Below are 22,785 nucleotides of genomic sequence, written 5' to 3' on the forward strand. Positions count from 1 at the left end.
TCCCTCCAAGAGTGAGTCTCCATGACTCTCCCTGCCATGTGCAACATTCTACAACCCTACATATTCCTTATTAGACATCCATCAAAGGATAAACAAGATGCTCCCATCTCTGCGTGCACATGCTATGAGATATTTCACAAAATGAACACCCAGAAATTGTAGTTGGTTGGTTGTTTCCATGGAAACATGTGTCTCACGGAAACTTGACCTCTGGGCACAGTAGCGAGGCTGGAGAACCAGGAGCCTGAATAATGTCAGCCTACACAGGTGAGTGTCCACGCTCATCCTCACGGGCCTGCTTCATGTTCTTCTCCACAGGAGGCTGTGTCACATTGCCCGGAAGAAGGCCGACTGGCCCGAATCCAAAATGTTATCCAGGAACTTCCCCCATCCCATTATAGGTAAGAATCCTGGGGAAAAGAAGCGTGCAGCCTGTCAATGTGGTGTAATACCAAAGAGGCGTGCTGACATCCTAAGAGGGAGCAAATTCAGTGGACAATTTCCCGGGGGCAACTTGAGGTTGGTGAACAGCTGGTGTCTGAGCAGCAATGCTGGTGGCCACAGAGCTCCCCGAAAGGGTGTCTCTGATGAAGCAAGTCAGCCTCACAGTCACATCCGTGGTTCTTACAGAGATTCATAGGATCAACAAATGTATGAAAACCAATGTAGTTTTTAGACATCAGTTGACTGCAGCTCTTGAGCACTTGGCTGACTGAACCACTACTTGCTCACCAGTACCGTCTCCTATCATCCCATTCTTTTATTTTATTCTCCTGGGTTCGTCCCTAATTTTACCACCTTTCCCCAGTTCCCTGTGTCTGCCCACAGGGCACAGATTTTGATGTGATATAAAAAGAAGTTCCTCACAATATTAAGATATTTAATATTTAAAATATCTCACAAGACCATCCCCTTCCTCACCCCCAACCAGCATGCCTATGGCCAAGAAAATTACTTCCATCAATCTTGACATCTTCCCAATGTTCCTTCAAAATTCATAAGCTAGAAATATTTAGAGTCTCTCATAACCAAACTTAGAATGATCTCCAGATGTCAGGCATCACACAGGCACTGAAGTTACTTACTTTGTCAAAACACTGAACCATTACAGGACCCTGGAATACCTGATCCGACACCTGGCGCACATCGCCTCCTTCAGCAGCCAGACCAACATGCATGCCAGGAACCTGGCTCTGGTGTGGGCTCCAAACCTCCTCAGGTAACCACCACACCTTCATCTTCTCACCACCCCCCAGGGCTGAGCCCACCATTGAAATGAAGATTAAGCCCCTTGAAGACAAGCCTGCAGCTAAGTGGTCATTTGTAGCACATAGGAATTAAAGGTGATTTCAATATCCTAAGCTCGCTCCCTGCTTACTTGGAAACACTGGTTTCCTAAGGTGTTTTCTGGCAATAACCAGGATGTGGCTGATGCAATGGTTACAATTTATTGAAAAGGACTTTCTTATCTTTGGGACTTATTAGCATTTCTTGGCTTTGGTAGGAGCCATAGCTGGCTACAACCTAAACCATCTGCTTCATATTACATCATAAATATTGACCTTCCCGATAGAATAATTGGATGGGAGTGATTCTATAAAAGTTTAAGAAATCCATTTCTATACATTCATAGGAGAGCATTTGTAGCCCTGCAATTTCTAATACTTGGTAAACTGTTTTAAATTTTAGATACCAGGTAACTTTTAAATTGTGTTGGGTTTCACAGCCTCTTGGACAGTCCCTTTAATTGGTCTCAAGTAGTTAAAGTATTCAACAAATTTTAAAAAACTGTATAAATTTTGGAAATGAAACTTGTGCAAAAGGCCTACTGGTTCACCTTACTGCCTCAGGTTGCAAGCCAGACTCACTCACTGATTGTGTTCCTTCTGCGGTTCAGGTCTAAAGAAATCGAAGCCACTGGTTGCAATGGTGATGCAGCCTTCCTTGCAGTCCGAGTCCAGCAGGTGGTGATTGAGTTCATATTGAATCATGTGGATCAAATCTTTAACAGCGGTGCACCCAGTTCTGTGGAGAATGATGGTACTGATTCCTCCTGGCACATATCACATCCCCCCTCCCCCAACCTCATCCCCACTAGCAAGCCTTCTTTCTTGCCCCTATGATGGGGACCAAAAATAAGTGAGAGTGGGCTTGTTTCTAGCCGAGTGTTGCCTGTGCATGCATGCCAGCAACTCTGTGTCAGTGTCTGGGAATGGTGCATATGTGTTTCTGTATATATGAAGTCAAGGTATAGTGTGTTGTGTATGTGGCTTTTGAATGTTTCTGTTCAACTGCATACCTGTCCTGTCCCATGAATGTACTGAGGCAGAAGAAAACTGATGTAGTATTCTACTAAATTTAGGGAGTTCTTAAACTCTTCAGTTATTATATAACTGAAGGGATCTGGAACATTAGTCTCCCTATTATATTTCACCTTTACTTTCACTAAAATGTTTCAGAAGACCCTTATACCTTCACTTTGAGGTCTTAAGAGAACGAGTTAGAGGCAGTGTGTTCATACTGACATGCATAGTCAGAATACATTCTCTGCAAGCGTTTTCAAATGCTTACTTATTCCTCCCTGCACCAGGCACTAGTTGAGTGTGTGTTTGTGGGCATCCCATAATGACATAATGAACCCTAGGAATGAATTAGTTTATGCTGCTTAATCTCCTGTGGGTGTAATTTATGAAAACCAGAATCCAGTTAATCTAGAAGCCTGGGAACAGCCATTTGTGCTTGAGAGTGGTTTTTCCACATTAGGATGCATAACAGTTACCTGACGGGCTTGTTAAACCACAGAGGACTGGATCTCAGCCTCAGGGTTCCTGGTTCAATATGTCCTGAGTGCAACTGATAATTTATATTTCTAAAAAGTTTCCAGGTAATGTTGATGCTGCTGGTCAGATCCACACTTGGAGAACCAGTGGTGTATGGAGAAGTATATATGCAAAATATGTGTTGACTTATTAAAGTATTCTGTTCCTATTCAACTAAGATATTTGGAAAAAACAGTATAATCATCAGAACCATCAATTGGAATCAATGTCAAATTTCAGTTCCTACTATAATTATTCCTACCCCTACCTACCCAATACTCTATATGGTTTATGCCCTTTCTTTTATTTAAAAAATTTTATTGAGATAAATCTGACATAAAATTCAACATTTTAACCATCTTAAGGAATAAAATTCAGTGGTTTTAGTTTAACTCACAGAACTATACAGCCATCATCCATCACTAATTCCAGAACATTTTCATCACACCCACACCCAGTAAGCAATCACGCCACATTTTTCCTTTCCCCCACGTCTTGGAAACCAGTAATCTACTTTCTGTTTCTATGAACTTGCCTATTCTGAACCTTTAATATAAATAGAATCATGTAATACGTCATCTTTGGTGACTAGCTTCTTTCACTTACACATGTTTTCAAGATTCATCCATACTGTTGCGTGGATCAGTACTTCCAGCTGCATAATATTCTACTAAATGCATATAATACATTTTGTCAATTTGTTCATGGGTCCATGGGCATTCAGGTTGTTTCTTGTTTTTTTTATTATTATATATAATAACTGCTGTGAATATTCACATACATTAGTGTGGAACATTGCAGAGACAGGGCAGGCTGAAGTCAGGAGCCAGAATTCCATCTCAGTCCCCTGTGTAGGCAGCAGAGGCCCAAGCACTTGAACCACTATCTTCTCCTCCCAGGACCCATTAGCAGGAAGCTGTAACAGAAGTGGAGGGCTGGGACTCGAACTGGCACTCCCAATGTGTGATGAAAGCATGCAAAATGGTAGCTTAACCTGCTGCACCACAACACCTGCCCCAGACCTAATTCTTTTTTTAAGAAAAAGTTTACTTGAAAGGCAGAGGGAGGGAGAGAGAAAGAGAGAGAGTGAGAGCGAGAGAGAGAGAGATCTTCCATCTGCTGTAGATCCTACTTCTTAATACTATGGCATTGAGGACTAGGTTTCAACATGTGAATTTTGGGAGAACACAAACACACCATAGCAGAAGTCATAGACTCTAATACCTTTATTTAATGGATATGAGCACTGACCAGAGAAATTGTAATATCTCTAAGATTCAATAAAAATAAGCATGTGTTGAGTATCTCCAGTATACCAGGCACTGTCCCAGACACTGGAGATACACTGGTGCACAAAATGGCTAAGACCCTGCTCTGCAAAGGGCAATGGTCTGGTTGGGAAGAGGAAGGCAATATGTAAGTTTATAAATTCATATACTATCACTTCAAAGACAGCAAATGCCAAGAAGAAACACGGAAGAGTAATCTGTGGTTAGTGATTTGGGAGTGTTATTCGGGGACAGAGTGGTAATGGTCTCTGAAGAGGTAAATTTTGACCTGAATGACACAGGGAACATGTGGCTAGGACCATTATGGTCTCCAAAGTGGAGTTCCACACTCTAGAGGATAGCAAAGACTGAAGTACTAAAAGTATGGCTGTTGGAAGAAACTGTTAGAACTTCTCTTTTCATGGATTTTTTTCCTTATACTTTATAATTTTTATTATCTAGAAAATATTCATTTGTATTTATTTGAAAGGTAGCTTGAGATGTCCACATCCCATATTGGAGTGCCAATTTGAGTCCCAACTATTCTGTGCTTATGATCCAGCTGCCTGCCAATGAGCTTGCGAGGCAGAGCATGATGGCCCAAGTACTTGCATTCTTTCCACCCACAGGGAGACCCAATGGAGTTCCTGCCTCCCAGATTCAGCCTGGCATAGCCTGAGCTGTTGGTTTTATTTGGGGAGTGAACCAGCATACAGAAGATTCTCATTTCTCTCTCTCTCTCTCTCTCTCTCTCTCTCTCGTGTGTGTGTGTGTGTGTGTATGTGTGTGTGTGTTACTGTCTTTCAAAAAACAATTCCTTTTTTTAAAGTGAGTCTTAGTTTGACTTGGTCCAAGGTGAATGTCTACACATCATGGGAAGTGTCAGAAAATACAATGTCACCAAAGACACACTAGAAACAAACTTAGATTTCCTTTTTACCTAGATCAGTGTTTCTTAGCCTCAGCACTCCTGATATTTAGTACTGAGTAATTCCTGATATGGGGCACTGTGCTATGCATGGTGGGATGTTTAGCGGCATCCCTGGCATCTACCTACTAAATGGAGTAGCTCTCCCACATGCATCTGTGACAGTCAAAACAACTGTCTCCAGATGCTGCCAGATGTCCCTGGCTGGGGTGGGTACACAAAATTGCCCAAAGTTGAGAACCACTGACTTGGAGAAAATTGGTAACCCTGTATACTATTGATTTCTATCACCACTCCCATTCTTAAAAAATACCAGAGTGTAGGAAGGGGTTATTTACATATAGTAGAAGATGATTGAGTAGTACATAAAGAGCCACTTACCTTTTAAGGAATAGTACAGGCTATAAGCTGTCTTCTTACTGCAGAGATAGATGCCTGGGTGAACTGTGGAAAGGAGAGACTCCAACTTTAAATTGCCTTGCAGGAGGTGGCTTCTAACTGTGGGGCAGAGGGAAAGTGCCCTGCCATATACTACCTCTGAGGCTGAACAGACATTCCCTTCTTCCCAGAACACAAGGTGCAGAGGTCTCACAGCTGTTACTGTAGCCCACAGTAGGTGCTAAATAAATTTGTCATATTAATGAGTGAATGGCCCTTCTCTGAAAAGTATCAGAAGCAATTAGCCTCCTGTTTGCCCTCTGGGCTAGTCTGGCCAGGAGAGCTGTCGATTTCCTGCATACAGCCACAGCCCCAGGCCCCATCATGCCCTAGTGAAGCCAAGGTTGGCAGCCAGTCCCTGCCAAGAGGTCAAAAATGGAGTGCTGTTGATGTGGAATCTGGATGGATCCATTCACGGACCTCTTCCCTAACTGAGCTCTTCTCGTTCCATTCCAGAAAACCGACCCATCATGAAGAGCCTGACCCTGCCAGCCCTTTCCCTGCCCATGAAGTTGGTGAGCCTGGAGGAAGCTCAGGCCCGCAGCCTGGCTACCAACCATCCTGCTCGGAAGGAAAGGAGGGAGAACAGCTTGCCTGAGATTGTTCCCCCCATGGGCACCCTCTTCCACACTGTCCTTGAGTTACCAGACAACAAGTAAGTGGGATTCATTTGAATTTTGGGAGATGCTTGAATGGAGCGGGACAGAGAGGAAGAGGTATACTGTCTCAGGGCTGTGATGGCCTTGTGGGTAGGGGTGTAGTCCAGGTAGGGGCAGAAGGAAACATTCCAGAAGAGAAGGGAGCTGGCTCCACAACTCTCTCACCAGCGTTTGATAATGTCACTCACTGCTCCAAGTTATAGAGACCCCAAGTACCAGGATGGGGGTGGGAGTCATAGGGGTCATATCACAAGTCATGACTAAAATCCCTACTCCTTAGTTTAGACAAAAGAGGCTTGGTGTTTACAAAAGGAAGTTTACTCAGAACAAACCCACACTCCTATATCACATTACAAGAGGCATAGACGCAAATCTCAAGACAGAGGACAAGTTGACAAATGGCGCCACCCTAGGCCAAGAACTGCAGGCAAGCATCTCTTGGGGACACATCCTTGGCTTCCTTGCCCCCCTGAGACCTGTCAGAATCCCCTTACCCTCCAAAACCAATCAGACCTCCTTTTCATTGGTGCGAGACTGTCTTTCCTTATTTCTCCCTCTCAGTTCTTCCATTGCAACCCTGATCTCACCCCTTCTCTCACATCCCACTGTAGGAGGCAGTGACTGAAGCAGTAGTCCTAAATTTTAGACATACAGTAGGTAAAAGGGCTGAAAGCAGGCTTTTCATCTGAGGGTGTGATCTTCACTGGTCAGTGAAAAGAAACCTGAAAGCAGCACCTTTATCAGCATCTTCCATGGAGGGAGAGGGCAGAACCCTGCACAACTGGAATGGCACGGCTGAAACTCACCTGGTTTGAAATCTCTCTTTCCTGGACTGTGTGTCATGTCCTCTTGAGACTGACCTCACTGCTCCTCTTCCCAAATCTCTGCGGGGTGAGATTTGCCTTCAGGGATCAGGAAGAAGATACCTTGAAGTGACCATCCAGTGCATTTTTTCTGTGCTCTTAACTACCCTTGGAGTCCACCATACCCCAAGTTATGCCACCCTATGATGTGCACCCTAAGACTAAGTACTTCAGAAAGAACAAGCCAAGTCCCAAAGAAACTGCTGGACACTGCAGAGCTGTCTCAGATTGATCATAAACACGTGATGGGCTTGAAACTGGATGTTCTTTGAGAAGCCTGCAGAGAAAGGTTCTCTGTGGGACCCCCAGGTTGCAGGGTTTCACCCTGGAACTCCATGAAGTCCGCTGGCTGGGCTGAGCCACAGCAGGGCAAGGCCTCTGTGGTGACCCCTGGTGGTATCAGGCTCTCCCGACCCAGTCTAGTGCTGTCCCTGTCTCCACCCACGGAAGCTGCCTGGTAGTGAGGCAAAGCCAGCGAGGTCCTGCCCTCTGCCTTTCCCTGAAGTAACCACTGACCACACGCAGCAGGCTGCATCTCTCCCAATAGCAGCGGGCCAGACTCTGTTCCAGGTCTGCTTTCTCAACCAACCCTTTTCAGTTCATGGAAGTCCGAAGCCTTCTCCTGTGGCTGTCCCACAGTGCAGGGAGCCTATCCAGACTGAAGTCTACCATCTTTTGGGCTTACTCCTCTGAAAGCCTAGGATCTTCTTTTTTTTTTTTTTTTTTTAAAGATTTGATTTTATTTCAAAGTCAGAGTACAGAGAGAGAGAGAGAGAGAGAGAGTCTTCCATCTGCTGGTTCATCTCCCAGATGAAAACTATGGCCAGGGCTGGGCCAGGCCTAAGCCAAAAGCCAGGAGCTTCTTCCAGCTCTCCCACATGGTACAGGGCCCCAAGCACCTGGGCCATCTTTTGCTGCTTTCCCAGGCCATTGGCAGGGAACTGGATCAAAAGTAGAACAGCTGGGACCCTAACCAGCGTCCATATAAGGTGGAGGCATTGCAGGCGGTTTTACCCACTATGCCACAACACTGGCCCCTGAGAGACTGGTACCTTTGAAAACTCAGGACTAGAATGCTTACAAGAGTTCCCAGAACTGTGTTGCTGGAGGCTGAGGCTCGCCGTGATCTCTGCCTCTGTTAGCCATCATCCCTACCTTTGGTACACGCCTCTGCCTCTTGCCCTCAGGAATATGGTCTTAGTTCTTGCTAATGTATCCTCAGACAAGGTGAGAATGAGGATCATGTTGGATTTTAGAGAGGATTTTTTTCTGAGATATTAGAGCCATCTGTAACTGCAAACATTATTGAAATACTTTTTTTTTCTTGATTTAAAAGTACCCTTGACATAACTAGTTAACAAACTAATCCCTTATGCCTTGGCTCTATTAGGAGAAAGCTTTCCAGTAAATCAAAGAAGTGGAAATCGATTTTTAACCTGGGACGTTCTGGATCAGACTCCAAATCAAAGCTGAGTAGAAATGGGAGCGTGTTTGTGAGAGGGCAGCGGCTCTCAGGTAAGATTCAACGGCGGTGGGGTTTTGTGACACATGGACTGTGTGCTAGCTCATCTTCTTCTAAGATGATTTCATCACACTAAACCTACTAGAGACAAACATATTAATTAACTAGGGGTTCTTTTTTAAAAAGACAATTTTGGCTTCCAAAAAAGTTACAGAAAGAGTACACGGGAAATCTGTGCACCCTTCATGCAGCTTCCCCTCGTGCTAACATCTTACATAACCATAATATAGCTATCGAGGCCAAAAATGAATATGGTAGTTCCCCCTTATCTGTGATTTTGTTTTCTGTGGATTCAGTTACCCTTAGTTATCCTAGCTCCAAAATACTAAGTGAAAAATTATAGGAATAAGCAAATCATCAGTTTTAAACTGCACACCACTCTGAGTAGTGTGATGAAATCTCACGCTATGCTGCTCTGTCCCACCCTAGACGTGAATCATCCCTTTGTCTAGCATGTGCACGCTGTGTGTGCTACCTGCCCATTAGTCACTGGGAGATGTCTCAGTTATCAGATCAACTGTTGAGATATCACAGTGCCTGTTTCAAGTAACCCTTACGTGGTAGCCTAATGCTACATCACAACGCCTACATCATTTGCTTCATTTCATCTCATTACAGAGGCATCATTTCATTGCACATCATCACAGGAAGAATGAGTTTCATACAAAAACATTTTCAGAAAGACACCACATTCACATAACTTTTATTACAATATACTTATTCCATTTTTACATTATTTCTAATAGTGCCTCACTGTGCCTAATTTATTAATTAAACTTTACCTTAGGTATATACACGAAAAAACAAAGGATACCATCATTCTTCAGAAAGTTCATGGAAAAATGGAATTGAAAGATGTTTATCTGGGTGTGAAAATTTTTTGAAATCCATGCATATGAGGGCTCTTCAAAAAGTTTGAGGAAATATGTATTATTTTAAAACTATGTATGATTTTAAATTTTTTGCATCAAAATAAATGTATCTTTTAAAAAATTTGTATTTAGTTGTATTTTTAAAGATTTATTTTATTTATTTGAAAGACAGAGTTACAGAGGGAGGTAGAGACAGAGAGAGAGGTCTTCCATCTGCTGGTTCACCCCCAAGATGGCCACAATGAATGGCTGGATCTGAGCCGATCCGAAGCCAGGAGCCAGAAGCTTCCTTTGGGTCTCCCACGTGGGTTCAGGGGCCCAAGCACCTGGGCCATCCTCTACTGCTTTCCCAGGCCATAGCAGAGAGCTGGATCAGTAGAAAAGCAGCCGAGACTAGAACCAACGCCCATATGGGATGCTGGCACTTCAGGCCAGGGCATTAACCCGCTGGCCACAGCACCGGCCCCCCAATGTGAATTTCGAAAGGAACACACCCAAGGTGCTGAATGAACTAAATGGTGGTAGATTCACAGAAGAGACAAGGTGTCCCTGCCAGGGCTTCTTAGCGTGGTTGCCTACAAAGTGGTTCACACTCTGCGATTTTGCCTCCGAAAGTCTGTGATGAGATCAGAGTATTGGAAAAATTTTCAAAAATCCTCCAGGTGATCCTGTTATGCATCCATGGCTGAAAGCCACTAGTTTAACATCTTATGAACAAGCTAATCAGAGACAGAGCACCAAACTAGCTAACTTTGATGGGATGTGGGGGTGAAATTAAACAGCCATCCATGTCTGTTCCAAGGGCTCTCTGGATCTGACTATTGCCTGACTGCTTTGCACCAGAGTCCTAGAAGCTGAGGCCCAGAGGGCCTTATGGTCGTAACTGTACTGGAATCTGTACTTAAAGGTAGTCTTGCAACAGAATCCACCAGTGTGGCCTCCATAAGTTCACTATGTGTTGAAATGTGCATGCGAAAGAGGGAAATCAGGGGCCAGCATTGTGGCCTAGTGGGTTAAACCACCACCTGCAATGCTGACATCCCATATGGGCACTAGTTCAAGTCCTGGATGCTCCACTTCTGGTCCAGCTCCCTGCTAATGACCTGGGAAAGCAGTAGCAGATGATCCAAGTCCCTGGGCCCCTGCCACTCATGTGGGAGACCTGGATGAAGCTCCTGGCTCCTAGCTTAAGCCTTGCACAGCCCTGGCCATTTTGGCCACCTGGGGAGTGAACCAACTGATAGATGATTTCTCTGTGTCTCTCCCTCTCTCTGTAACTCTGACTTTCAAACAAATAAATAAATGTAAAAAGAAAAGAAAAGAAAGGGGAAAACCAGGGGTTAACATATGTAAATAATGTTTTAAAATTCCATAATTAAGAGCATTTTAAAAAATTAATTCACCACGAACACTTTTGGGGTTTTTCCTTGGGGGAGGGGGGCAGATGAAGTGTATTTAACCATATTTACAAAATTGAACAGAGATTTAAAAATACACAGGATCAGAAAAAAATGGAGTACTGAATGAATGAAGATGCAGAAACTTGGGATACTGCCATTCGAATCAATTAATATTTTTCTTTATAATATCAAATAGGAAAAGTTCAAGAAATCTTCAAAAGACCCCTTCTGAGTAGAAAATCCCAAGGCTGTACTGCTGTAGTAGCTTTACCTCTGAGCAAAGTCTCAGAGGGAGGGGATTCAGGGACACAAAAGCTGCCAGCAAACTAGGGGAAGCACTTCCATGAGGCCAGACCAAGATGCAGACACAAAAATATAATCTAAATATAGGCATTGGCCAGGGGTCCTGAGCTCTTAGTTACTATCGAGGAAAGAAGTCAAGGAATCCTTAGGAAATCTCACTTACAGCCACAGCCACACAGAACTGCAGCATGGGAAAGAGAATCCAACCACCAAAACTGGACACTGGTGGCCCTGAAGGCAGAACTGCCCACCCTCTGTGACACTCAGGGACACTTAGTCATTGCCCTGCCAGGTCAACACATGGAAACCGAAAAAGTCCATAAATGTAGTTTCCTGAAAGCGAAGGCAAAGTGTGTCCAGAATACCTGAAGGAAGGGATGCTGGTCATGGTACCTTAGGATACTAAATCAGCTCATGAGCTTGTGGAAATAGCAGATCGTCAAAGGACAAGGATTCTGGCACAGTACTCAAAGTAAGGCAGTTGAAGGCAATGTCTGCCCTTGCGGAGAATTTGAGAGGGGAAGGCTGTGCCCTCCCACAGCAGGCACTCTAGTCAGAGAGAAACCTGGAGCTGCGGACCAGGGGGCTAACTCAGAACCTCCCAGGAGGAGCAAGGCTTGGAGCTAGGAGGAAAAGGGGGAGAGCTTTAAAAGAGGGACCAAAATAAGCAGAAGTTAAGGCCCACTCTGGGTCAGGGCCAACCCTGACTGCTTCTTGTAGAATTCCTATCTCTCCCTTCAGAGCCGAGCCCTGGGTGATCCTGAGTAGCACCAACAGTAACAGTAAGCAGTATCATTATTTTTATTTATTTTATTTTAGCTTAGTACAGCCTAATTATTTTATAACCCTTACTCATTGAATCCTCACAACAGCTGTCATTTTCCTCATTTTACACACAAGGAAACTGAATTTAGAGAAGGCAAGCTGCTCATCTGAAGTCACACAGCCAAAAAGCACTGCAGTTTGGACTCAAATCCAGATCTGTCTGAATTCATTTACCTGTACCAGCTTCCAGTTGCCCCTTTTTCCCTGCTAGCAAGTTTGTGCTGGAGGGAAATCCCTTCTAGCCAGTTCAGCCCCTTGAAGACATGATGTTTGTGGATCTGTCTGCCTTGGTTCATTTTCTGTTACTAGAACTGAATACTTGAGGCTGTATAGTTCATAAAGAACAGAGGTCTATTTTCACTCATGATTTTGGAGGCTTCTGGCCAGGAGCATAGCATCCGCTCGGCTTCTGGTAAGGGTCTTGTGCTGCTTTAGTTTACGGCACAGAGTGAGTGCATGCAGGAGAGAGAAAAGGGAAATCAGTTCCTGTAAGACATTAATCCGTTAATGAGGTGTGTTCCTCATGCCCAAAACACCTCCCATGGGGCCCCATCTTCAAACAGTGCTGCACTGAGGAAGTATGTTTCTAACACAGGCCTGTTGGGATACACACTTAAACCATAACAGTGTCTAATACTGTGCCTGGTATCAGTTTTTACTTGTTTAGACTCCAAAAACCTGCTAAGGTGGCACCAGGCACATATCAGGTGCTCAAAAACAAAAGATGTGGTTGGGATCCGTTTCAGGGTAAGTCACTGAGTGAGGTCACTGGGGGAGCAGCCAGTCCACAGACTTCAAGGGACAGAGCTGCACCTGTGGAAAAAGGTGACTCCAGTTCCCTCGGGCCCTCTCACCTTTTGTATCAAATTCCTGGGAGATGAGAGATACGTAGGGCTGCAGCCAAGAATCCTGCTCTTTCAGTCTCTCACTGGTCAGACAGGAGAGGCCGCCTGGAGCCCCATGGATTCAGCTTTGAACACTCTTCCTGCAAGAAAATTGGGTTCAGGACTCCTCATTTTCCAATAACTTTTTGACAAAAATTGCAATTTACTCTCATGTGTAAAATTAATAAAACATTGACTTAGCAGTGCCCTGTTTTTGTCAGCTTAGTCTCGTTGAGAAAGTATGAGCGCTCAGAGTGAAGTGGGGAAGTGTTTTCTAAGAACACAGATTATAAATACTTGAAAAATTTTCCTAAAGAAATTTCTCTTGTGTCCTTACAGCCTGGTCTATTGTTCTGAATCTTCCTCTTCATATGCTTTCTTTTGTCTCTAGTGGAAAAGGCTACTATCCGACCAGCTAAAAGCATGGACTCCCTGTGTTCGGTGCCTGTTGAAGGTGAGATTTACAGTTGGTTTCTGAGCTGGGGATTGCAACTGGGAGACTGGAGCTCACACCAGACTTGCCTTTGTAAGCTCCCATGGTTGCTCGTCTGTAGACATGATCCCACACGATCACCCCATCTCTCCTTGAGCCTTCCCAAACTCAAGGGGTTCACATAGCTCTAACACAGCCTTTCTCTAGCCACAGCTATAGAGCATAGCAACATTTCATTCAAACGTGAACGTGATAAAAAGTCAACACCTGAAAACTAAGACAGAAGATGCTTCCTCCTTGGTCAGAAAGAAAAGCCCAGTATTGGTCTATGCCTCTTAATTTTAAGCTTAGATGGATATGTGGCTTGAATTTAGGTGTTTTCATGGGCATTATCTGGACAGTGAGAGCGAGAGAGAGAGAGAGACTTTGGTCTCCACGGCTGGCGCAATGCGACTGGCACAATGCGGGCGGCGCACCGCGCTGATCCGATGGCAGGAGCCAGGTACTTATCCTGGTCTCCCATGGGGTGCAGGGCCCAAGCACTTGGGCCATCCTCCACTGCACTCCCTGGCCACAGCAGAGAGCTGGCCTGGAAGAGGGGCAACCGGGACAGAATCCGGCGCCTCGACCGGGACTAGAACCCGGTGTGCCGGCGCCGCAAGGCGGAGGATTAGCCTAGTGAGCCGCGGCGCCAGCCACCGATAGGGTAGTCTTAAGAATTTTAGGCCTGCGGCAACTTGGGCCTATCAAAGGACTGACGCCAGTGTTTTGTGCATATGAGAAAGTGCTTTCTCCCTTGTCATTCAAATGGCGTGTATGTTTCTGTACCAGGACAGCAATGGCCTTATGCCAATGCTATACCTTTCCAGCGTTAAGTTCTCACGTGCCTGCCCTTCCTGGAAGGCTGCACAGTTGTGTGTGTACCCAGGCTGCTGATCGATCATGTGTTTGTTCTCTCTCCCTAGGAAAAGAAACCAAAGGAAATTTCAATCGAACAGTCACCACGGGTGGATTTTTCATTCCAGCAACGAAAATGCATGGGACCAGCACTGGTAGTTCATGCGACCTCAGCAAGCAGGAGGGCGAATGGGGCCACGAGGGGATGCTGGCAGGGGCAGAGGGAGGCGTTGACGTGGGCAGTGACCGAAGCCAACTCCAGGGTGCGCAGGCCCGGCCCCCGCCGGAGCAGCTGAAGGTGTTCCGGCCTGCCGAGGATCCTGAGAGCGAGCAAACGGCCCCAAAGATGCTGGGTATGTTCTACACCTCAAACGACAGCCCCAGCAAGTCCGTTTTCACCAGCAGCCTCTTCCAGATGGAGCCCTCACCACGCCACCAGCGCAAGGCGCTGAACATCTCCGAGCCCTTCGCCGTGTCCGTGCCACTCCGCGTGTCAGCTGTCATCAGCACCAACAGCACCCCCTGCAGGACACCCCCAAAGGAGCTGCAGTCCCTTTCCAGCCTGGAGGAGTTTTCTTTCCAGGGGTCAGAGGGAGGAGGCTGGCCCGAAGAGGAGAAGCCTCTGGGAGCTGAGTCTTCTCCAGGTAAAGTAGGGGAGCTTTTTCCATGGCGAATGATACAGATCAGACTTAAACCTCCTTAAATAGGGTTCTCAGGGCAGTATAGTGAAGTGGTTAAGACTGTGGGCTCTAAGTCCAGACTGCCTGGGTGCAAACCTAGGCTCAGTTTTCCCACTGTGTGAACCTCAGCAGGTAATGAGACTACTCTGCACCTTAGCTTCTTAACCTGCAACATGCAAACAGTGATGTTAATAACTGTGCCTCCTTCATTAAGGTTGTAAATATTAAATTGGTTAGGGAGGGCATTTGGTGCAGTGGATAAGACACTGCTTAGGATGCCCGCATTCCATGTTGAAATGCCTGAGTTTGAGTTATGGCTCTGCTTCTGATTCCAGCTTCCTGTTAATGTGCGTGGGAAGCAGTGGGTGATGGTGCAGGTGCTTGGCTCCCTGCTGCCCACGTGGAAGACCCAGATTGACTTTCAGGCTTCTGGTCTCCACTTGGCCAGCCCTGACTGTTGGGGGCATTTGAGGAGTGAATCAGCAGGTGGAAGTTCATGCTCTCACTCTCTTTCTCTCTTTCAGATAAATAAAATTTCTAAAAAAAAAAAAATTAGTTAGCACATGTAAAACTTTCAGGGCAGTATCTAATAAAAATAAATATCCAATAAAGTATTGCTTACTGTTGTATTCACATCATAAGAAGGCAGGAGGAAAAGCTCACAGAAGGCAATGAGGAGCTGCAGCTCATCCAGACTAATATTCTGTTCATCTATCCATCCTTTGTTTCTATCTTAAATCTGCAGAGCACAGGGCTAGCTAGCAACACCAGCAATGAGAACGAGCACCTTTCTCCCAGTGTCCTTATAGCAGGATGCAGGTAGGACTCTGATTGGCCCTTTTTGGATCAGATGACCAGCTTTGAACCAATCACTGTTGCTGACCTAACAGAGTTCTAACACGGGCCAGGCTTGAGTGTCTGGGCTACCTCTGAAGTGAGCAGGGTTTCTTTGATCAACAGCCCCATGTGAGCCACAGAAAACCCCGAGGAAAGGATAGTTGGCAGTCAAACCCACAAATGCTCACTGTGGTTTAGGAATGCTTCTGTTTCAATTAATATTAGCTGTCTTCTTCCTACACCTATAATGTTGTCAGGCATACCAGCAAGTGTTCTACGTATAACATCTCATTTCTCCTCACACCACCCTGTGAGATATGGATAGTTACTGTTATCTTCATTTGCTTAGAGAGAAATAAGGAATTTTCCCAATGACTCACAGCAAGAAAGTGGAAAAGCTAGGATTGAATCCAGGCTAAACAGTCCATGCTGGTAACCATGCTCCCTCATGTATTTACTGTGGGCTGTGGAGTTACGAAGATTAAGACATAATCCTTTCCCACCAGGGAGCTCCAAACTAGAAGGAGAAACCGTGGAAAGAGCATAAGACCCTTCCCCCTCTTTGTGGAACGAGGGAAGACTCTGGTACGCAGTGTCCTGAAAGAGGTGTTCAGAAAGGAGTAGAAGGGTTCGAAGGAGAGGCAGTCCTCTCAGGAGGATTCCGGGAAGACTTCTCAGAAGAGGGGACATTCAGGCTGGGCCCTCATTAATGAGCAGCATTCCTCATGCAGAAGATTTGAGAAAGGGCCTCTGGGCTGAGAGGCAGCTGAATATTGTGGGAAGTCTGTCGAGTCTGGACCCCAGCCATGCTAATTCAGATCCCAGGTTTATAGCATTGTGGCTGTGTGACAGAGGATGATTGGTTGAGACCTTCTGGGAAACTCGCCCCAGGGGCTGTGTGGGATCTGAATAGGAGGCTTCATAAAGTACCTGCCCATGACCTGGCTCAGGGCAGTGCTCAGTAATTGTTAGCCCTCTTCTTCTCAGGATGGGGGAAGATGAGAAAAACAGGTCAGAGCGTCAGTTGGTGCTTTGTCTGGAGGATGATCCATGGGCTGCTGTGAGTGGAACAGGATGAGTGATAGGGGAGGAAGGGAGATCTTCAAGGATCAAAGTGTTAAAGCTTTTGTGGCATTGGTTACCCTCTCCAAAGGGAAGGCACCTGGGCCCTAAGGGCTATTTCAGTGAGGGTCTGTTAGCTCTCTCTCTATTTTTAAAGATTTATTTTGTTTGTTTATTTGAAAGGCAGAGTGATACACAGAGAGACAGAGATCTTTCATCTGCTGGTTCATTCCCCAAATAGCCACGACAACCAGGGCTGGGCCAGGCTGAAGCCAGGAGCCAGAGAGGAAATTCTATCCAGGTCTCCCACATGGGTGGCAGGTGCCCCAGCACTTGGGCCATCCTCCACTGCCTTTCAAGGCACATTAGCAGGGAGCTGGATCAGAAGCAGAGCAGCCAGACCTGAGCCAGCACTTTGTTATGGGATGCCAGTATTGCAAGTGGTGGCTTAACCCACTGTGCCACCAGCCCTGGTCTATTATCTTTTCTTCCTCATTCTTTCTCTCTGTAAATTGGATTACCCAAGCTGTTTTAAATTGGTCTGGAAAAGACACTAATGGAAACTCCAGCCTGCTCTTCTGCCTGTGATTAGTGGATGGTGGGTGCAGAATGAGGGACCTCATGAGAGGCAGCCAAGTAGATCTAGGACCAGGGCAAAAGGGAGACCTCAGCAGCTCAGGGACAATAGAGTCCCTCACCCCTCTCTCTGGGGTTATGTTAACTTAAACTTCTTATCTCCTTCCATGAGTACTCCAAATGGAGAACTTCACCTTCAGAGACAGGATATTTTTCTTTCTTTTGTGCCATAACAATGAGTAAAACAAGAGGCAATTTTCCAAGTTACCTAATTAAAATTTTTTACTTACTCTGCTCAAACCAATTCTCCCACTTTGGCCAATTTAGGTGAAATTCCAATATGACCCAAGGGGTCAGAGATATCAAGTAAATATTACACTTTAATAAAAGTGCTGATAATAGATCACTGATTGCTCCAAATGAAAAAAAAGTAATCAAGGTAATCATAATAACTGATTATCTGACTTACCTTACCCAAGGCTATGATCTGCTGACCTCATCTTCAGGGGATGAGGAGGGGGACTTGATTCTTCGGAAAGTGAAGGAAGAGATTATGGGTTAAAAGCACAGCTTTCTGAATCCCTTCTAGAAATGTTTATTAGAGGAAGATCAGTGTAACCATTCAGCTTTAAGGAAACCTGAGAAACAAAAATCCAGAATTTCCCTAGAGGTGTTAGGAGTTGCCTTTTTTTTTGGCTGAATAATTTATAATACAGTTATCTTAAATAGTTATCTTTTGGTGCATATGAAAAATTATTCTACAGGGCTGGTGCCGTGGCTCACTAGGCTAATCCTCCGCCTTGTGGCGCCGGCACACCGGGTTCTAGTCCCGGTCGGGGCACCGGATTCTGTCCCGGTTGCCTCTCTTCCAGGCCAGCTCTCTGCTGTGGCCAGGGAGTGCAGTGGAGGATGGCCCAAGTGCTTGGGCCCTGCACCCCATGGGAGACCAGGAGAAGCACCTGGCTCCTGCCTTCGGATCAGCGCAGTGCGCAGGCTGCAGCGCACCACCCGGGGCGGCCGTTGGAGGGTGAACCAATGGCAAAAGGCGGCCGTTGGAGGGTGAACCAATGGCAAAAGGAAGACCTTTCTCTCTGTCTCTCTCTCACTGTCCACTCTGCCTGTCAAAAAAAAAAAAAAAAAAAAAAAGAAAGAAAGAAAGAAAAGAAAAATTATTCTACAAAAACTTGTTTGGGCCTTTTTTTTTTTTTTAACCAAGAGCAAGCCCATCTCATAAACCCATGGTTCTATTAAATGAAGTGTAGGCTAAGCTGCTGTAACACTGAAAACCCAAAGCACAGTGGCTCAAGTGAAATAGAAGTTTATTTCTACCTTATGTAGAAGGTACAGGCCCAGAGGTAAGTGATCATCGGGGGTCACAGGCTCTTTCCGTATCTCCAGAGGTGTTGTCCTTGTCTGCATGGTCAACGTGAGCCCTACACCCCAGTATCCGCATTCCCGCCTATGGGAAGGTCAGAAGAGGAGGAAGTCACACAAATTCCACTCAAGGGTGCAGCCCTGGAGTTGTGCACATCACTTCTCCATTCCATCTGCCAAAACTCATTTCATGAAGCCACACGTGCCTCCAAGAGGGCGAGAATTGTCACTAACTGGACAGCCACACATGCAGCTAAAACTTGGGGAGTGGGAGAAATTCCAGTTCTTAATAAAGGGAGTGGATCTTGGGGGGCAATTAGCAGCGATCTCTGCCTCTTTGTTCATGTACTTTGTAAATAATGTGTTCCCAAATAGGAACCTGACAAGGCCCTTCCCTGTTGAGCTATAGATATTGTGTGTGTGTGTATTTAATTAATTTATTTATTTGAAAGGCAGAGTTACAGAAAGAGAGAGGGAGAGGGAGAGTCAGAGAGAGAGATTTTCCATCTGCTGGTTCACTCCCCAAATGGCTGCAACAGCTAGTGCTGAGCCAATCCGAATCCAGGAGCCAGGAGCTACTTCCAGGTCTCCCACATGGATGCAGGGGCCCAAGGACTTAGGCCGTCTTCCACTGCTTTCTCAGGCACATTAGCAGGTAGCTGTATTAGAAGTGGAGCAGCCGGGACTTGAACCAGGACCCATATGGGATGGCAGCACTGCAGGCAGTGGCAGCTTAACACAGCGCCCATCCCTAGAGACTTAGAGCTTAGACGTATCTGTCAAATCTGTCAATTAACAAAGATTTCTTGGGCTCATAGGCCCTTGGCAGGTAATTTCTAGGAAGAGATACTGCCTTAACCCTGAAGAACTTTCCCGGGAATGGAAGCCATGAACACATGTAAAGATAATGGTGAGCTGGGCCAGGCGTCACAGTGCAGCAGGCTAAGTGGCCGCTTGGCATGCTCACCTCCCATACTGGAGCACCAGTTCAAGTCCTGGCTCCTCTGCTTCTGATCCAGCCTCCTGCTGATGCTCCTGGGAAGGCAGCAGATGCTGCTTCTGCCTCCCAAGTGGAGAACCAGATGGAATTCCGGGCTCCTGCCTTTAGGCTGGCCCAGCCCTGGCTGTTGCAGCATCTGGCATTTGAGGATTGGAAGACCTCTCTCTCTCTCTCTCTCTCTCTCTCCCTCTCTGTGTGTGTGAGTGTGTGTGTGTGTGACTTTGCCTTTCATGGGTAATAACACTGCTGCAGGAGGTAGGAGAGGGAGAGATCGCTTAGAAAGGCTCTAAAGAGGTGTTGTTAGATTTATGTCTTGAAAAGTGGACCAGTGGAATCCCAGAGAGGACCAGAGCAGAGGAGTTCAAGTCCATGGGGGTGGGGTAGGAATGAGCAGACATGTGGCTGGTGCAGAGTGCAGAGGCCTTGCATACCGTAATGGAGGCAGTAGGGAGCCACTGAGGGCTTCCAGCAATAGTGTGACAGGAACAAGCTCATGTTTAGTGCAGACCCTTTCTCCCCTCTTCTCATAAGTCCACTTTAATGGTTACAATGGACAAAATATCCTGAGCTCTACAAAAGAGAGGCTGGAAAATTCATTCAAGGAATAGATCTTTAGTAGATTATTTAAAAGTATCTCTTTTTTTTTGGAACTTTCAAAGTAAGCTTTAATACAAACAAAAAACTTCCAGCAAATACATTTGAATTTATTTTTAAAACAAGTGTAAAGAATAAAGTTGGAATCTGTTCATTGTTTACACACACACATAGAAAATAAGCTCTCGCCATTGACAATAATCACCCACCAAGTTTTCTTATGTGGATCTCTGACCGGTTCCTAGCCGATTAAATTCACTTATAAGATAAAACAACTTTGAAAATATATGCCATGGCTTAGAATAAGTAGCATCTATTTAAAGTTAATTATCATAGCTGATATCTCTGCCAAAATTATTAGCTTAAAAGAGATATTCAGTCAGACTGTACAAAATATACATACTCCTCAACTTCAATGATAAATTTTAAGTTCTTTTAAAACTCTTTTCTCAAGTTCCTTTAAAATCTTTTTTTATTCATATACATTACTTTTTTGTACTCTGTATATTAGTTACCACAAAACAAGGAAAACATATGATGACCAGATAAAGAAATTATGATATATGTACATGATAGACTACTCCTCAGCCATAAAAAGTAAAAAAAAAAAAAAAAAAGAATGAAATCCTAATCCTGTCTTTCACAACAAAATGGATGCAACTGAAGACCATTATATTTAGCTAAAAAAGCCAGTCTCAAAAAAGACAAATACCATATGTTTTCCCTGATTTGTGGTAACTGAAAGTATCTTTTAAAAAGTGACTTATGTATTTATTTTTTCACTCAGAAGTTTCATTTTCAAGAGTTCATTCTAAATAAATAGCTGTACAATTCGAAAATGATACATGCCTATGACAGCACCATTTGGAATACCAAGTGACTGGAAGCCACCCCAACGCCCATCTTTAGGACACTGGTGCAATAACTGGGACACATGCACACAACCGAGTCCTGGAGAATTCATGGCGGGGTGGGCACTGCGTCACGTTCTGCCATCCCTTATGCCTCTGGGGAGCTGACTGTTTCTTGTTGGGAAGGTGTCCTGTGTCTTGCTTGCCTTGTGTTTCTGGCTTTCTGCCTCAGGGTTGTTTGGTTTTTTTTTTGTTTTTTTTTTTGAAGGGAGGATCTTGCTCACCCTTTGCTTGGGACAACCCAGAAGGATGGAGAATTACCGGGGGCATCCCTCAACTACTATGAGCAAGGGGTCAGTGGATAAATGACCTGGCCTCCCTCCCTTTGGCGGGACCACAGTGGAGTACAGCACTGTGGTCAGCAGGATTGAGTCCCAGTTGCTCAGAGTGCTAACCGGCTCAGTGGCATACTCCGCTGACTTTTCCTCCCGCCTTGTCTCACCTTCTCTCTTCTTTCCTGGAACCATCTTCCAAATAAGCTACCTTCTGCCAGGACCTTGTTTCAGGCTCTGTTCTGAAGACAACCTAAACTAGGCCACATCCTAAAGAACACTCAGTCTCCCTGAATATTATTATGGCATGGTCTTCAAGATACCTGTGTGAAGTGTAACAAGTCACAAGTCACAGTAAAGAACAACAGATACCATGTATTTCCTGTGCTATATTTTATATAATAAGTATAGGAAATAAAAATATACATGTGCAAGTATTGTTTAAATATGCAAAAAATAAACTATGGCAGGATAAATCAGAGATGAATAAAAGGGGACACTAGAGGGGACAGTGGGAGTGTGGGGCAGGGTAGATGTGACATGAATGAAAGCAAAACTCCAAGGATCCCTTTTTATATAGTTTTAGCTTTTGAACTCTGAAAATGTTTTACATATTAAAAGGTAAAATTTAAATTTCAGGAACTCAAGTTACTGGGCTATAGGCAGAACAAAAGAGTACTTTTGCCAATTCTGATCACTGTTAGTTCAGACATCAGGATGCTGTCAGTAGGACTGATTGTTCCAAGGGCGGCTTTGCGGTGAGATGCTGAGGAGTGAGATCAGTGCGGTGAACACAGAGTTTGTCCTTAACCAACAAGCTCTTCTGAGTTTGTACTGTGCTGTGTGCTTTGCCACCATTATTTACCTTATCCTCACATTGGTCCCCCCAAAAGCATTTATTATTGAGCCAAGACCACAGGATTCATTGAGAAATTCTAATGCGATGCAGTTTCTTTTAATCCCGCTGTAAATAATATTGATTGAGGTTCTGCTGTGTGCCATTCAGTGTTCTAGGTACTTTACTAGGTCTTTATTACACATGTGGAAAACAACATTATGCAGTGACGTGAGGCCTTCCTGCCTGTGAGGCTTTAGAGGCCCTGCCTGAGGCCTGCCTCTCTCTCCCTGAGCTCAGTAGGTGTTTCAGACCAGCTGACTCACTTTGGGAAGGTATATGCACGTGGACTAGAGATAACCCTTGGAAGAGTCACACAAGAACAAGTCATTCACGAGACTGGTGTGAATAACGTATTTTTGTGACGCTTGGCCTAAGTTTGAGTCCTCAGGGCCTACCTCTTTATGAAATGAAAGGCTGGGCTGGAGCTGGGTTTCTCAACTCCAGCACTGTTGAGACTTCGGCCTGGGTAA

At 45.1% G+C, this 22,785-nt stretch overlaps 1 protein-coding gene across 2 annotated transcripts in view; it reads left to right on the forward strand.

Moving 5' to 3' along the window:
- The window catches only part of ARHGAP31 (Rho GTPase activating protein 31), a 128,888-nt gene that overhangs the window by 93,482 nt on the left and 12,621 nt on the right, over positions 1-22,785 (forward strand). For both annotated transcript variants that reach the window (XM_051819004.2, XM_051819005.2), the window contains exons 4-10: positions 319-401; positions 1,112-1,219; positions 1,898-2,040; positions 5,910-6,108; positions 8,366-8,490; positions 13,173-13,235; positions 14,180-14,755. In XM_051819004.2, coding sequence (XP_051674964.2) covers positions 319-401; positions 1,112-1,219; positions 1,898-2,040; positions 5,910-6,108; positions 8,366-8,490; positions 13,173-13,235; positions 14,180-14,755 — 1,297 coding nt within the window. The remainder of the gene's footprint in view (positions 1-318; positions 402-1,111; positions 1,220-1,897; positions 2,041-5,909; positions 6,109-8,365; positions 8,491-13,172; positions 13,236-14,179; positions 14,756-22,785) is intronic.

This window comes from Oryctolagus cuniculus, chromosome 4 (assembly GCF_964237555.1).
Source record: "Oryctolagus cuniculus chromosome 4, mOryCun1.1, whole genome shotgun sequence".
Lineage (NCBI taxonomy): Eukaryota > Metazoa > Chordata > Mammalia > Lagomorpha > Leporidae > Oryctolagus > Oryctolagus cuniculus.